We start from the raw sequence: 16,055 nt of genomic DNA on the forward strand, positions 1-16,055 counted from the left end.
CAAGTTGACCATTGTAAGTAAGGCTTTTATTAGCTTTAGCTGCTATCAATCGATGGCATATGAAGCAACTGGATTGAACAATATTTTTCTACATGGTGATTTGAATGAGGAAGTGTTAAAATATTTTTAAGTTGAAAATGATGTCATGTCTTTTATGAAGTTAAGAGGAAGAAAATAAGGGTATTTTAAACATAAATTTTTATTAAAAGTCATGTAACTAACATGTGTCTACTTTCTGTTAAATTAGTAAACTGTGTTTAGGAGGGGGGCTAAACTATTAAGGGAGTTTTTATAGGATGCAAAAAAAGAGGAGTGTCGGATGCAACTTGAAAGAACACACAGGAAATACCAGTGTGAGGAGGAAGAAGATAAGAATATTTTAAATATAAATTTTCATTAAAAGTGATATGACCAAGATATTTACTTTCAATTAAATTTAAATGGTGTTTAAGAGAGAGGAAGTCTAAATATAATGTAAGTTAAACAGTTAAAAGATTTTTATAAGGTGAAAAAAAATATCAAATACAATTTAAAAAAACACAAAAATCAAATATAATTTACTCATAAAACTAACACCACATCATTGCATACTATGTATACAGAATATACATACACATCAAAATGTAGATAGAAGATACATTAAAACAATTTCCCTTAAAGTTGTGTTATATTATACAAACAGTTTGGTATAATGAAAGTAACACAAATAAATATACAATTAATCACAAGAGGATAAATGGGATGACTACAAAAACAATTTAAATAGATAAAAACATTCGAATAATAAATTTATTTGTAGATAAGGTTTGGTATAAAAAGTATCAAAATCTTGTTACAAAAGTGTTGGATAAATAAAATTTAGAATAATGAAAAAAAAAAAAGCATTACATAGATCATATCTCGCGTATCATGCGTATATTGCTACTGAATGATGAGTACTGTGAAACTATTGCTTTCCTACTTTTTGAGTGTGTTCTTCATGACCCAAATTTAATCGTTCTGGATTGTCACTCCATGTTTCTCTTTTAAATCTCATAAAATTAGGCTGAAGCCTGAAAAATCCCTAAAGGACACTATCAGACCACTTTCAGAAACAAAAGGTCCAAAGAACCAAGTAGAAATCAAAGGTAGTAATTCGCCTTCATTGCCAACCCATTAACAATCGATACTCTAACTCCCATGTTTCCACTTCACCCAAGTCCCTTCGGATTCCCGAAACTTTGACGTTGTTTTAGAATTCTTATATGTAATTCTACAATTTTTTTTTAATTGTACTCTTGTATGTAGTTGAATAATCAATAGTGTATTTTTTTTAGTAGAGTGTTGATAACTTAAAATTTTACAAATACTTATAATGTAGCATTAATGTTATTTCTTATTGAAAATAGTAGTCATAGGAGGACAATTTGAGCGGTTAAAAACAGTACATAAAATTGTAAAACAATAAATGAAGATAATTTAATCTAAATTTATATATATTAAATATTTCTTAATTTATATCTATCAACCTTAAACATTCAAAGTTTTGAAATAGAGGAAGCAGTGATTAATCTGATAATGTATTTAATTCACTAGAGGCTATCACCAATTGAACTAACCACTAGTTGTTTGACTAAAAAAGTATTGTTAATAATAGTAAATGCTAACTTAGAACATTAGTTTAAAAAGTAAAAGAATAATAATTTTTATTGGGATGTAAAACAATGTGCTCTTTTATGATTTAAAAGTGTATTTCCAAATGATTTTCAATAAAATATTTTTTTAAATTTTGATTAACAAGACCCAATTTATAATTATTAGCATTGTGATGCGTGTAATTAGAATATAAAAAATCTCCAAAATCCACGTGGATTATTTTAATTGATACTTTGGGTGTCCCATTTTTTTTAATTGATTAATTAACTATCCATTGTTGAGTTGCAGGATGTTGGGAAATGTATTTTTTATTTATTGGGTGAATCCAATTGAAGAAAGGTGGATGAAAGAAGAGAGGAAGAGAATTGATGACTGACCTGCAAAAGCAGTTCAAAATTATAAAATGCTACATTTTTCTTTTATTTTGCATTATTGTGATTTTATGGTGATTTTTAGTTTAGGGGTGGTGTCTGGGTTGTTAGAAATCACTGAAATGAAATGTAATACTAGATTCTATACGTAATTGTTTGTGGTGGATTAATTTGACATTTAATTGTTAAATTTAGAATTTTAAATGACATAAAGTAATATTATTTAACGATTAATTTGTTAGTTTTTTTTATAACAATAATAAAGCACTCAAACACCAAAAGACATGCATAGTAGACATAGGTGAGAATGGGTAATAAATGTTGATCCTTTTAAGTATTACTAAGCAGTAAAAAGTGAAATTTCAGATGATAATTAGTCTATCTGAATTAGCAGTATACTCAACAGAATAAGTTCGTCCAACAGTAACGCATAGGTTTGGCCATTTACATTAACAGATGAATAGACATAAACGATGAAAAGAATTATCACATATTTTTATAAATTGAGGGAAAAAAAATATTTTTCAATAACACAGAGACCCAACGATCAATGATGAATGCATATTACAAATTCAAGTGAGAAATTAGATATTGAGAAAAGAAAGGATAAGTTTGGGCTGCACGTGGTGACTGCTGAGCGAATAGAAATACACAGAGAAAGGCGTGGTTTTGAATTCCTGGATTGGGTTGGGGCCCAAAATTTGAATTCGAAAAGCCAACAACACATCTGATCTATCCCTCTACCTTCATCTTGTGGTATATATATATCCTTCCTATCAACACATTTTCTCTTCCCCTGTAAAACCCTAGATAAACCCTAATAGTCACACCGTCCCTTCAAATATGGCCAAAAAGAAAGTCTCTCAATCTCACGACCCCAAAGAATCCCAAAACGTAAAGCAACCCTTGCCAATGGCTACTCCAACCGATGGCTCCTCAGAACTGCAGATTCAGAACCTCAAAAACCTCAACGCCGTCCTTCTCAAGGAGACCACCCAACGCCGCCAGCAGATTCACTCTCTCCAGTCCGCGCTCCAGCAATCCGCCGTCACCTACGACACCAACCTCGCCTTTGACGTCCAAAACGCTGTCGTTTCTGTCTTCTTCAAAAACCAGCTCGAGGAAATGAACCTTCGCTTCGACACGCTCGTCGGAGAGAAGGACTACGAGGTTGCGGTTCTCAAGCGCCAGCTCAATGACCTCGCCGCCCGTCTCGAGAACGAAACCAGTTCTCTCGTTAAAGAGCGTGACGGACTCGTTCGCGAGACGAAGCGGCTGGAGGAGTGCTTTGACAGAGAGAGGAAGCTTCGGGATGAAGCGGAGACGGCTAGGTCTGAAGGCGAAAAGGTTTTGTCTCGGAAACAGAGAGACATTGCGGAACTTGAAACGGAGAGAGATTTCGCGGTGAAGAGTTCTCAGGAGTCGCTTAGTTTTATTGAAACGCTGAGGGAGGAGATTGAAGCGGTGACTAGGGACAAGAGTGAGATTCAAAGCCGAAACAATGCCCTAGAGAACAAAATCGGTTATCTGGAAAATGAGTTGAAGCGACTCAACCAGTCTACGAAGAAGGACGAGGAGATTACTCGTACAAAGATTCTCGAACTGGAAGGTAACCTTGGCCTTGCGTTGCAGAAGGAAGAGGAGATGAAAGTGGAGATAAGTGCTCTTCTCAAGGAGAAGAAGGAGGTGGAAAAGAGCGTTGAAACGTTAACAGAGGAAAAAGATGGTGTTCGTAAGGCTTTGAATGTTCTTCAGAAGGAGTTAGAGGATAAGCAGCACGAGCTTGATGAAGCTGTTAGAGTGAGGAGTGAGATCGAGGAGGTCAAGGGCAATCTCGAGAATGAAATTGTTGAGTTGCTAGGGAAAGTGGATGAGTTGAAAGAGTCTTGGGAAAAGTCTGAAGAGGAAAACAAAGAGTTGGTTTCGCAGGTTAAGCATTATAGAAATGCTGTCGATGAAGCTGTGCTTGAGAAGGAAAGCATCAAGAAGGTGTTTGATGGGGAGAAAAAGAAAGTGGAGAATTTGCAGTTGCAGATTGCAGGGATAGAGAAAGTGGTTGCGAAGAGCAATGCTGAATTGGGACAGGTGAGAAGCGAAAGAGACAAGCTAGTTGAGAAGGAAAAGAAGCTGGAAGGCAAAGTGAGTGTTTTGAGGAAGGAAAATGAATCATTGCAGGGTATGCTCGCCGAGGCTCGAAAGGAATCCAAGGATTTGAATGCCAAGGTTGAAGTTTGGTGCAGCAATTCAAACAAAGCACTGGCATTGTTGAAGACTACTGCTGCTGCACTTGTGTATCAACACAAGGAAAGGGGTGGTGAGGAAGTGGCGTCCAATGGGAATCATGTGGAGGAAATTCAGCCATATGCTCAGGAACTTGATGCAATAAAGAAGGCATTCAAAAGCAAGGATGAGATGGTGGATGACATGAAGCAACAACTTGTTTCACTCAACAAATCTGTGGCTGAGGCACACAAGAGTAAGAGCTTGTGGACTATGATATCCTCTGCAACTACAATTTTTGCTGCTGTCTTAGCTGCTTATGTTGCTAGAGGACGCTGAAGTTGAGCCTTTTGTGCTTTTTTACTTATATGAAATGAATGACTTACTTATGGTAATAGGATCAAGATATATGCCATTTATAATTTGAACTAGTTGAGCTATGTCTATCTTGATCCTTATTAGAGAATAACATTTTGATCTGTATTGAGCTTAAAACTTGAAGAAGAAATATGCAAGCTAATTATCTATAATTAATGCTATGCTGTTTGGTGTTAACATCTGTGTGTTTCGAGATAGTTACAAAGCAGAAGAAAGAAAATGTTGTTTTTGTCGAAATAACATTGTTTTATTAGATGTTTTTCCATTCAAGTGATAATAATTGGAGTTGGTATTTAGATTGGACGGGGATGGTAATTAGAACTTAGTTGTTGCAGGTTTTGGCATAATGTTACCAAAGATTATCATTTCGCCTTATATTTTTTCACATATCTTTGCTAGTTGTATTTATGCATCCAGTGACCCCGCATAATGAAAAGATCTGAAGGAAAACATTTTTGTTTTTTAGTACACCCTGAAAAATTATCACTTTTAATTTAACGGCTTCTTTTTGCTTAAATAATCATACGTGTGAGGTGTGCTCTCCTTCCTGAAAATATTTCTGTGAAAAAGAGTATAGGTAAAAGAAGTTTCGAGTGTCAAATCCATTGTTTCTCTGAACTGTGTAGGTCTTTGATTTTATATACTGAATTGAAGCTTGGATTCTCGGTTGAGAGATTTTAATTCCTGAAATTTTAAAATCTTTTTTTTATGATATCTACCTAGGTGCTTTTTGGGTGTAAAACAACATAGAAAATAAAATGAATAAATATTAAATTGAAGGAATTTTGTTAAATCAAAGACTAATAAAATTTATATAGAAAAAGACTAATAAAAGTTTTTAAAATATCATATTATTTTAAAACTAATTATAAAAAACACTTTTAATAAAATAAACAGTTTATTTATTTATTTTTTGCTATGTTTGTTTAAACCGTATATTTCTTAAAAAGAGTTGTTACTTTTTTAAAAAGGTAAAAAAAATTTACAGTCAATTAAATCTTATCTACTTAAAAAGTTTTTTTTAAATACTTTTGAAAATTATTTTCTTTTAATTTAAACAAACTGGTCGAATGAAATAAAGGCAATGGCGTACTAGTGTAGATAAGATGGTATTCAATCAGAGTATGTAGAAATATTGTATAATGTAATGTTTAAAATCATCAAGTAACACCTAAGCTGACAAACATGCTTAAGTGCTAATATTACAAGAAATTTAAACAAAAAAATTCATTTGTAACAAAATAATTATTATTTAATTTTATTTTAGAAAAATATTAAAGTGATATCATGATTTTTATTCGATAACAGTGATTATCATGATCTGAAAACAGAGTGACCATTTAAAAAAAAAAATGCCTACAGTTAGCGTAGGTGCACATTGCACAAGGTAACTAGTGTCGGTTCTTGTTCTCACGTTTTAAACTCAAACTTACATTGGTGACAAATTTAATTAAATAAAAATATTATTTCATATTTGTTATTACAAAAGCAAACAAAATATTCAACTAAATTTAAAGCCAACATAAAAAGTTAACTACTAATCCCTCCAAAAAAAAAAGTTAACTACTAAACATAATGTCTACTCAGTACTTATAGTAACTAAATTTAAATCTAAAATAACAAATTAATTAAATATCTATATTTATAAACTTGAGAATATGCTATTTACACTCTTAAAGATATATTAATAATATATTCGTATACGGCAATTTGTAAAGACAAAAAATTACACAAATTTTTACTATGCGGTAATTTACATAATTGGATATGAATAATTTGCATAAATTTCATATATTAATAACGTTAGTATATAAAGCCAAATATTTGCATCCACATTTATCTCATAAATTTCAAAAGATAGAGATTTATATCCAAATTTATTCAACATTCTCCTCTTCATTGTGATTTTTTTTTTCTACACTTACCTTTTTTGTATTTTTAGGTTCAATTTGCATCCCTTAACTGCACGAGTGCCTCTTGACCATTGTTATCTCACTTGGCATTGGCAGATGATATTCTCTTGTTTGCGAAGGTTGAGGAGAATCAAGTGGAGATTATCAAAACTGTGTTGTTACGGAGGCTTCAAGTGACAGAGCGTACTAAAATGCAAGTGACAGAGATCACCCTTGTGGCCAAGTGGTGAAGGAGATTAAAGATCTTTGCAGGGAGCGTACTGTTACCTTTGTGCATGCATTTTGTGAGGCAAAAATGGTTGCAGACACTCTTGCAAAGCATGGGCAGTCTATGGAGGAAGACTTTGAAATTTTTTTATTATTCCAGAATTTTTATCTACGCATTTGTTGACTGACTGGGTTGGAGTCTCTTAGATTAATGATATTGATTTGGGGGCTTAGGGCCCCTGGTCTTTGCATCAAAAAAATAAAAAATAAAAATAGGTGCACATATGCTGGCTATTCTGTAACAATATAAAGCCACGGATGCAAACGTGAAAACCCCCGGGCCTGTGGGGTACTCGTAAAGAAAAGAGAAGCTCGAGTGCTAACACGTTTCTGTGGACCTATACTTTTCCAACAGAGACAATTATAGTATCTTCTGCCATCAATACTTGAAAATTACTCGTGATGGAAATTCAGTTTATTTTTTAAAACAAATCTCTAATTCATTATATTTTTTTGAGAAAAAGTTTTGATAGATAATTCATTTTTAAGATTAATCTCTCTCGATCAAACATGCAGCAAACGATATGAAACGGACATTTAGTCTTATGATTAATGAACTAAAATTCACAGACCAAAGCACATTGAAGCAGAAATTGAACCTACAATAATGCATAAGAAAAAGCTGAAAAATATCTATATATACAGAAGCAAACATAATACAAGCCTTAAACATTGCTGCGGAAAAGACATCCATCCATTTACATTTGCAAGGAGTGTCCATCATCCAACAAGGACAAACCCAACCCAAGACATAGGAATGTCAAATTAGCTATATAGAGAAAAAAAGTAAACAGTCTTAAAACAAACACTCATGGAGATAGCACAGACGTATATAACCTAACAGCACCAACATATTATTGATATTTTCCTATCCGAGTTCCAAAATTAGTTATATATATATATATATATATAACACTTGTCAGACAACGACAAGCCCCACCTGATTGGCATCAAGGTCACGCCCAGAAATAGAATAACACCTTCCTCTCCTTTTTGTCCTAAAAAGCTTTCACCTATCCGCAGCACCCAATTTCCTCATTATGTGCTCCGGAAAAGCATCATACAGCTATATGCTGATTACACCAATCTCAGACACATTTAGTAGCATACAAGTACCTAATAGCGGGAGCAGAGTCCTACAGCAAAGAACCCAAAAAGAAAAAAGGAAAAAAAGGTTTAGTAGCATACCTATTTCCTACACAATCTTCTAACGTCCACTTGTTGTGTATTATAGCAAAAGTTAAGCCTATCAACAGTCAGAGCTGACAAAATATTTTATCTCATCCATAACAGGAGAGAAGTGCTCATTGTTTGGCAGCAAATAAAACCCAATGGTTGCTTGCTCCAGGAAAATCAATTTCACTTCTTGGCCAGCCTTCTCAAGCCCTTTGGCATAACCCAATTGCCAGTCCTGAACAAGGTCTAAACCAGCAACCACCACAAGGCTCTTGGGAAAGGTGATCCCTTCAAGACTCTTCCCCTTGGGGCCAAACGGGTTGCATGCATGGTGGTCTCTATCTTCCCCTTCAGGAAGAAAAGCCCTCCAATACCAGTCTCGATCCTTAACTCTAACAAAATACCTCCCATCTAAGCGCTTCTCAGACTCGGTTCTTTCTTGCCCACCAAACAATGGGTTGAGCAGAATATTCCCAAACACTTCAATTCCCGACTCCACGGCCTTGAGGGCAACATGGTGCACAATGTTCCCACCTGAGCTATCCCCAGCCAAGTAGATATGAACTTTCTTATCCTTCTTACTCTGGAGCCAAGATCTAGAACTAACCCACTTAAGAGCTGTCCACCCATCATCATATGCACAGGGATACCTATTCTCAGGTGCACGCCTATAGTTCACAGACACCACAACAGCCTTACAGATACCCACTAGGCGACGACAAAGGGTGTCATATATAGCACTATTGGCTGAAGAATGCGCAAAACTTCCACCATGGAAAAATATGATGACAGGAACAACCTCAGAGCTCACAGGCTTCTCAAGGTCAAGAATGTTCACCGAACGTTCTTCTCCCTCAGTAGGACGATAGATTCGAGTCAGAAGATTCGTTTCACGGTCAACAACAACATCAAAGGAGAACACTCTGTCCACAGGGTTGGCATTTGCGGGAACCTTCCGATCAAGGAACTCTGCTAAGTCCCGGTTGAAAGTACCGTCCGGGCGACGAAGAAGATTGTATGCCAACTTGAAATTTGAGATCAGAACCCACATATTCAGCGGAACCACCATCTACACCAAATTTCATTTCATTTTTAAATGAAAAATAGAGGATAATAAGAAGAAAAAAAATAAAAACCGAGGAAAATTAGAAACAGAGAATAAATCCAAACAAACCCCATAGTTTGGGGGAAACTGATGAATCAAACTGCCAAAACCAGCACATTAAGTAACAAACCCTAAGCAGTGAAACCGTGTTAGGTAGAACCAGAAATTGATCCAACCAAAATTGAAAACCATTACACCAACAGAACAAAGCTTAACCAGCTCTTCAATGAAACCAAAACATATCCAAACCCAAATCCCAAAACGATGACGAAGAATCACCAATACAAGAGTGATTTTCGTTTCATTTCAGTTATACCTAAAAGATATTTAAACAAAAAAACAAAAAAAAATCACACAAATAGTCAAGTAATATAGTATACAAAAAAAAAAAAAACAGAACAGAAGAGAAAAGAGAATCAATCAGAACCGAAAGAAGAAAGATTGCAATCACGAAACATCGTACGGTTCAACAATACAAAGTTGTATAAAAAAAAAAAACATATTTGAATCAAAAAGTACGATGCAGAGAGTGCGTTCACCTTAGAATCGTTGGGGTTAAGCTCGTTACTCCCAGCCATTGGAACGATCCAGTATTTCCGATTACAGATCCGCAACGCGCTTCGCAACTTGACAATCACAAAAGCTCTTGGCGAGGCAAATCCATAAAAGCACGAAAATGGCGTTATGTTAAGTGAGATCGATTGTTTGTTAATTTATTTAAGTTTTGGGGAGATGAGTATTGAGTTGTGAGAGTTCAGTGGCAGGGAAAGAGAAAGAGAGGAGGAATGGTGAAGGATAAGAAACGGTGCGTAGTGTGGCAGAGGGATAGAGGAGGGAAGGGCCAATGGGAGGAAGAAAAGGCCCAAATGGAACTATTGTGTGGGTCCTGTGGCGAATCACTTTGTTGTATTTTTACAGGGTTTTTTCTTTTGGGTCGTGATAAAAATGGAAAGAAGGTGAGTGAATCAGTTCCTGCCACCAAGACAGACATCCCCCTTCCACCTCCACAATTTTGGCATCATAATAATTCTATCAAGTGTCAACTAGCAAATGGTTATGCTGTATTGCTCTACCACTAATCAAGATTCCACCTCCCACTAATTCTTTACTGCTTCAGGAACACATTTATTAGGCCCCCTCAATCCCTTCTTTTTCTTAGTTTGGATTTTTTTGCCTCCACCTAATCTTTTAAAACCAATCATTTTTAATAAATTAATCGATTCTACTTAATAATACCAACTATGTTTTAGATTTCGATCTTTCAAAGTGGAGAATTTGTTGTAAAGATGATCTAGATTACTTAGTTTAATAAAATATGACTTTTTGTAAGAGAAAAAAAGGTTATGCATCCATCCACAATATATAAAAAATTATATAATATCTAATCATAATTCATCATAAGTTAATTAATTTTAAAAATATTTATCTTAAAATAACTCAAATAATGATTTATAATTAAATAACAGTATAAAAATATAAATTTATTATCCTATTAGTACATAAACGTTAAATTTTTTGTCATTCTCATCTATTTCAACCATGAAAAAAGTGGAGAATTTGTTTTAAAGTTTACTACTCAGTAATCTATTTACCTTGATTAATTTTAGAGCGGAAAGTTAAGGAAGTAGATTTCCAAAACTTTAGTTTTATCCGACTTGCCTACATATATTATTTAAATTTGTATGTATTTTTTTTCTAAATATCACGTTAACCTTGATTTGAATTCAATCATTAGCAAAATTTTGACCGGTCAAGTCCAAATTGAAAAAATGACTCATCAGCTAAGTTATGTTATGACCATTGACCAGGTAAGTCCAAGTTCAAAACAAATGACTTGACCAAAAAGATCACATCATATTCAAACAATGTAAAACTCAACTAAATAACACTTTAACCAAATAAAAAAATTACAATAATGTATCAAGAGTATATTAAGAATATAAAATCGAAATTATTGTGTACCTGCAAGTTAGTCTCTATATTTAATTATAAGTATACGTTAGTCACCAAATTTTCAAAATCCATACTAATTAATATATTTTTTAGGTCCAACCGTCCAAGAGAAGAAAAAGAGATCATCACATCGATACAAAAACATATAGTGTGTGTTTGATTGAGGATTCTGAATCCAGCGTATTACTTATAAATATAATCATGTCAAATTTCACGTGAAAGCAACTATTTCTTACCTTGGAGATATATGTCCGTACTACGGAGACACAAATAAAAAACATTAGGATAATTCCAAAAAGGGAAGAAATAGTTGTAGCCAAATTTCACGACCCAAAAGAAAATTAAAAATAAAGAGTAAGGGTAGTAAATTGAGATATGCAAATAGTAAAAAAAAAACAGGTTTTCCCCCCGTTCAAGTAGCCCAACAGAGCGAATTGAATTGGGCCGGACTAGGCCCTTTTTTGGATGCTGGCTAAGTAAATAAAACAAAAAAAGGAGCGAAAAACCTTTCAAGTTTCGTGACTCCCCTCGAACCGTTGGGTGATTCTGTTTGTGACTTTGTGTTGCTCGCTCCCTACTCTGTTATGCTGCTCCTTCCTTTCTGATTTCAAGGTATTTGCCTGAATTTTCTTTCTAGAAGGTGATTTGAAACACCCTTTTACTTTGATTCCAAGGTAATTGCCCCAATTCAATTGTAGGGTTTAAACCCTAAAAAGGACCCACGGCGAGAAGCTTCCAACTCCTCTCTCACGCGCGGACCTCCCCCTCCGGCGACTTCTGCACCGACGGACGGTGAATGCCACTTTCTTTGTTTTTCTTTTTAATTCTTTAAATGTTGTGTTTTCAGATTTTCTCTGCTTTATTCCTCTTTACTTTTAGATTTTTGTTGAGTGAAACGCTTTTGATTTCCGCCAAAAACTTCTTCTTAATTTTTTTTTAAAATTATATTTCAACCAATAACATTTAAACCGGTGATTTCGTTAAGGGCTCATTTTTAGTTGTTAATTTCTTTGTTGCTAGACTTCTGAATTCTGAATCTGTGACCATGTCTTAAATCATAATCCTTTTTTTTTACAAGTACATTTTACTTTCGTTTCGACCCCTGACCCTGATCTGAGGTTTTAGTTACCATGGGATGCCATTATCAATGAGATTTCTCCAACAGTTAAACAGAATTGGACTTGCAGTCCAACATTAACATTTCAATTATGACTCCATCACATCAAGTTAGTTCAGAATATTGAATATATAGAGGAAGGATGATGATGTGGTACAAGTTCAAAATATAATGTTAGTTTTGGACTTGTTTTTATGTGTAGGTCGTAATTTTATCTAATTTTGCATGTTATTACTTGTCTAAAAGTAAATACTAGTTTTATCACTGATTGGCCATGGTGAACTGGGCTCTCATCTAACAACCGGTCCATATTTAAAAACACTACTGTAATGCTCCCACCCTTTTAATCTTTTGATTCACTTTTATGTTTTGGCAAAAGTTTTCAATTTTCATGACCAGAATTGTGCCCTTTCTTATGTTAGGGTAAAGGATAAAGGGATGATCTACACAGCAATTGACACATTCTACCTCACAGATGAGCAGCTAGCAATCTCACCTTCTAGAAAAGATGGCATAGATGAAGCCACTGAGACCAGCCTTAGAATCTATGGTTGTGATCTCATCCAAGAAAGTGGCATTTTGCTCAGATTGTATCCTTTGGATTCTGTTTATTTTCATTTTAATTACCATGTTTGGTCCAAATTATTACCTTAATTATGTGACAGGCCACAAGCAGTCATGGCTACTGGGCAGGTTCTATTCCATCGTTTCTATTGTAAGAAGTCATTTGCACGGTTCAATGTCAAGGTCATTACTATTTTGTGATATATTATTTTCTCTTCTTTCTCTCTTTGTGCTTTGTGAAATTCTATGCTCACAGCATCGCTTTGCAGAAAGTTGCTGCAAGCTGTGTATGGTTGGCTTCAAAACTGGAGGAAAACCCTAGAAAAGCCAGACAAGTAATTATTGTTTTTCACCGGATGGAATGCAGGAGGGAGGACTTTCCCATGGAGCATTTAGACTTGTATTCCAAGGTCAGAAGCTTCTCATTCTCACCTTTCTTTGCCTATAGTACACAGACATACTATTTTCATGTTTGGTGCCACATTCTCAAGTTTGGACTTGCGTAAAAGTGGAAGCAACTACTAGTAGCTTCCACGTTTTTTGTGATAATTTAACGTGATTTGAGCATCAAATGCATGTACTTGAAATGGATTCAAACACGTGCTATGACTCTTATTTTATTTCAAATCTTAGTTATTTGAATGTTTTCTGCTTTCTTTGTTCATGAACAGAAATATGTTGATTTGAAAATGGAGTTGAGCAGAACAGAAAGACATATTTTGAAAGAAATGGGATTCATTTGTCATGTTGAACATCCTCATAAGTTTATATCAAATTACCTTGCTACCCTTGAAACACCTCCAGAATTGAGGCAAGAGGCTTGGAATCTGGCTAATGATAGGTACATAATTCCAGATATTATTTCTTTTTTATGCTGCTTGTGTATTTTTGTGCATGTTCATACTGGACGCGATGATTTATTCCCTTCCACAAGAATCCTGAATTAGACTGTATCTTCTGTTCCATTATACTCTGGAAAGTTTGCTTCTATAGTAGTCTTTGTTTGTGATTCCAGTTTGGTTCATTGGATGCAATATACAGTTTAAACTCTAAAGAGCCAGGTCTATCCTGGTAATTCATTTCATCAAGTAAAAAACAAAACCTTCACGAAATTGTCCAGTAGTTTTTTTTTCCCCACAACCTAATAATGTAATTTCAGCCTTCAAGTATTTAAAATGAAAACAATAGTTATTATAAAAATGAAGAGAAGTTTTAAGAATATTGTACAGTACCACAGTCTATGCAGAGGATTTGACCTAAAGTGTGGCTGTAATATGGTATAAAATTATGAGATTCTTGTTAAACTGTTAGAAGCCATTCAGCTTGTAGTTGTTATTAAATGACAGATGTTTTGAAGGGTATCATACCTTATGAAGCTGTTGATCTCATAGCTATTAGCAAGCCCTTGATGCTTATAATCTTTTGTATGGCAAGCATTGGATCCTAGCATAATTTGTAGTGGAGTAAAATATTTGTTTACATTTTAGTATAAACTTGCCCAACTCCAATGCACTAGTATTTTTGGTTGTGGCTTTGTATTCATCTGATGCTTTCTAATTCATGGCTTTATGCTTCCCTAACTCTTTTCTCATGCAGTTTGAGAACTACATTGTGTGTTCGATTTAAGAGTGAGGTTGTGGCTTGTGGAGTTGTATATGCTGCTGCTCGCAGGTTCCAAGTACCCCTTCCTGAGAACCCACCATGGTGGAAGGCATTTGATGGGGAGAAGTCTGGGATTGATGAAGTATGCAGGGTTCTGGCTCACCTTTATAGCCTTCCAAAGGCACAATATATACCAGTCTGCAAGGATGGGGACTTTACATTCTCCAACAAATCATCGGAATCAAAGTCTCAATCAACACCCAAAGTGATGCCCACTTTATCCATATTTATTGTAATTTGCCTTAGTGGTGGTGCAAATCCGCATCAGTTGGATGTTCCACAAAATTTTTAGGATGTTCCACAAAATAGTAATTTACCTTATAAGACAAATGTCGGCATTAATAAACCTGTATTATTGACAATCAACTATAAGGTTTGATCTAACATTTTAAATCACTGCCAATTTGTAGGATGTTCCGCAAAATAGTCCCCCAGCTGATACTGACAACTCAGTGCCAAAGGGAACTCAAGGAGAAGCTAATATTGAATCCAATGGTAGCAAGGGTGCAATTGTAAAGGTAGCCATTGATAAGCTGAAAGATTCTAAAAGGTCTGATGATGAATCCAAAGGCATGAGTACAGAAGGAGAGGCAAGAGATGAACCCATATTGAAGTCCAAGGCTGACCGTAAAATAGAGGCCATTGAGCGCAGGGCAGACCGGGACAGGGATAGAGAACGATATAGGGATAGGGAAAGAGACAGAGATAGGGACAGGGACAGAACAAAATCCAGAGATAGAGATCGAGGAAGGGATTCTGACAAGGAACGTGAACGAGAGGAAGCTGAGAGGGGCAAACTCAAGGATCGGGATCACCGTTCTAGGGAGAGAGCAAAGGATTCAGGTGTCTAGATTTCTTGTGTGTGTGGTGTTTGTGTTTCTTTTTTGTTGTTTTTTTGGGGGGGTTAAATTATTAAGTTTTTGTACTGGATGCAGGACATTCAGAGAAGTCAAAACGCCATTCATCGCATGGTATGAATCTGTGTTAAAATGGGTTTGGCATTTGTTATCCTTTTAGCATTCCATCTTTCATCGCATGGTATGAATCTGTGTTAAAATGGGTTTGGCATTTGTTATCCTTTGAGCATTCCATCTTTCATCGCATGGTATGAATCTGTGTTAAAATGGGTTTGGCATTTGTTATCCTTTTAGCATTCCATCTTTCTTCCTAACACATTTCGATTTTACAGATCGCGATTCCCATGGTTCCTCTTACTCGTCAAGGGAAAAAGATCGACATAGACATCATTGACATTATTTAGAAGATATTACAAGATGCACCCGTCAAAGTCAGTCAACTGATCAAGCATTGCACGTCCTCTGATCTTATAATCAGTAAATACTGCCTGTCTGGGGAAGTTTTTATTTACAGATATAAACAATTTAGGGTTCATTTGCGGTCTTATTTGATAAGTACTCATGTGAACATTCTATGTATACCTTATTTTGTTTATAGTCGAAGAGAGAATAGAGTTAAAATTATTTTTGTTATTTTAAAGAGTTAATTGAAATGCGTTAAAAATAACATATAGACATATTATAATTTTGTATAATTTTTTTTCAAATATTTATAAAAATATTTAATGTCTTAAGATAAATTTGTTGCAGTTAACATCACATTCAAGTCTCCCCGTGAGACTTCAATGTGGACAATTGACCTCCATATCTTTTGCTATGATAATAGTACATCGAAGT

The 16,055-nt window shown here is 35.0% G+C and overlaps 3 protein-coding genes across 6 annotated transcripts; 2 read left to right on the plus strand and 1 right to left on the minus strand.

Annotated features, from left to right (window-relative positions):
* The first annotated feature begins 2,777 nt into the window (after window positions 1-2,777).
* On the plus strand, window positions 2,778-4,841 carry LOC114372000 (golgin IMH1-like). The gene has a single exon (XM_028329361.1). The coding sequence runs from the start codon at window positions 2,850-2,852 to the stop codon at window positions 4,563-4,565; it is 1,716 nt and encodes a 571-aa protein (XP_028185162.1). The 5' UTR covers window positions 2,778-2,849; the 3' UTR covers window positions 4,566-4,841.
* A 2,551-nt stretch (window positions 4,842-7,392) lies between these two features.
* LOC114371882 (gibberellin receptor GID1C-like) lies at window positions 7,393-10,146 on the minus strand. Of its 2 annotated transcripts, XR_003658080.1 has the most exons (3): window positions 9,605-10,146; window positions 7,973-9,029; window positions 7,393-7,857 (listed from the first exon to the last, which is right to left on the minus strand). XR_003658080.1 is itself a non-coding variant. In XM_028329186.1 (2 exons), exons 1-2 carry the CDS (start codon window positions 9,641-9,643, stop codon window positions 8,034-8,036), a joined length of 1,035 nt encoding a protein of 344 aa, XP_028184987.1. In that variant the 5' UTR covers window positions 9,644-10,146; the 3' UTR covers window positions 7,393-8,033. The 2 variants fall into 2 exon arrangements, 1 of the variants encoding a protein (XP_028184987.1); XM_028329186.1 differs by having other exon boundaries at window positions 7,393-9,029.
* A 1,350-nt stretch (window positions 10,147-11,496) lies between these two features.
* LOC114372024 (cyclin-L1-1-like) lies at window positions 11,497-15,851 on the plus strand. 3 transcript variants are annotated; one of them, XM_028329398.1, is made up of 10 exons: window positions 11,497-11,630; window positions 11,717-11,810; window positions 12,558-12,725; window positions 12,801-12,882; window positions 12,969-13,109; window positions 13,371-13,540; window positions 14,296-14,566; window positions 14,772-15,204; window positions 15,297-15,332; window positions 15,551-15,851. In XM_028329398.1, the coding sequence occupies exons 3-10, from the start codon at window positions 12,574-12,576 to the stop codon at window positions 15,610-15,612; spliced, it is 1,347 nt and encodes a 448-aa protein (XP_028185199.1). In that variant the 5' UTR covers window positions 11,497-11,630; window positions 11,717-11,810; window positions 12,558-12,573; the 3' UTR covers window positions 15,613-15,851. The 3 variants fall into 3 exon arrangements, with proteins under 3 accessions (XP_028185199.1, XP_028185201.1, XP_028185200.1); XM_028329400.1 differs by lacking the exon at window positions 15,297-15,332; XM_028329399.1 differs by lacking the exon at window positions 11,497-11,630 and having other exon boundaries at window positions 11,637-11,810.
* The last annotated feature ends 204 nt before the right edge of the window (window positions 15,852-16,055 follow it).

Source organism: Glycine soja, chromosome 10 (assembly GCF_004193775.1).
Source record: "Glycine soja cultivar W05 chromosome 10, ASM419377v2, whole genome shotgun sequence".
Classification (NCBI taxonomy): domain Eukaryota; kingdom Viridiplantae; phylum Streptophyta; class Magnoliopsida; order Fabales; family Fabaceae; genus Glycine; species Glycine soja.

What these genes read in the sequence shown, in the direction of transcription:
- LOC114372024 (XM_028329398.1), top strand. Translation starts at nt 12,574, where the DNA reads ATGATCTACACAGCAATTGACACATTCTACCTCACAGATGAGCAGCTA. An exon ending in TTGCACGGTTCAATGTCAAG is followed by an intron (nt 12,883 to 12,968) that starts GTCATTACTATT and finishes ATCGCTTTGCAG; the next exon opens with AAAGTTGCTGCAAGCTGTGT. An exon ending in GGAGAGAGCAAAGGATTCAG is followed by an intron (nt 15,205 to 15,296) that starts GTGTCTAGATTT and finishes TACTGGATGCAG; the next exon opens with GACATTCAGAGAAGTCAAAA.
- LOC114371882 (XM_028329186.1), bottom strand. Translation starts at nt 9,643, where the DNA reads ATGGCTGGGAGTAACGAGCTTAACCCCAACGATTCTAAG. An exon ending in TTAACCCCAACGATTCTAAG is followed by an intron (nt 9,030 to 9,604) that starts GTGAACGCACTC and finishes AATTTGGTGTAG; the next exon opens with ATGGTGGTTCCGCTGAATAT.
- LOC114372000 (XM_028329361.1), top strand. Translation starts at nt 2,850, where the DNA reads ATGGCCAAAAAGAAAGTCTCTCAATCTCACGACCCCAAAGAATCCCAA.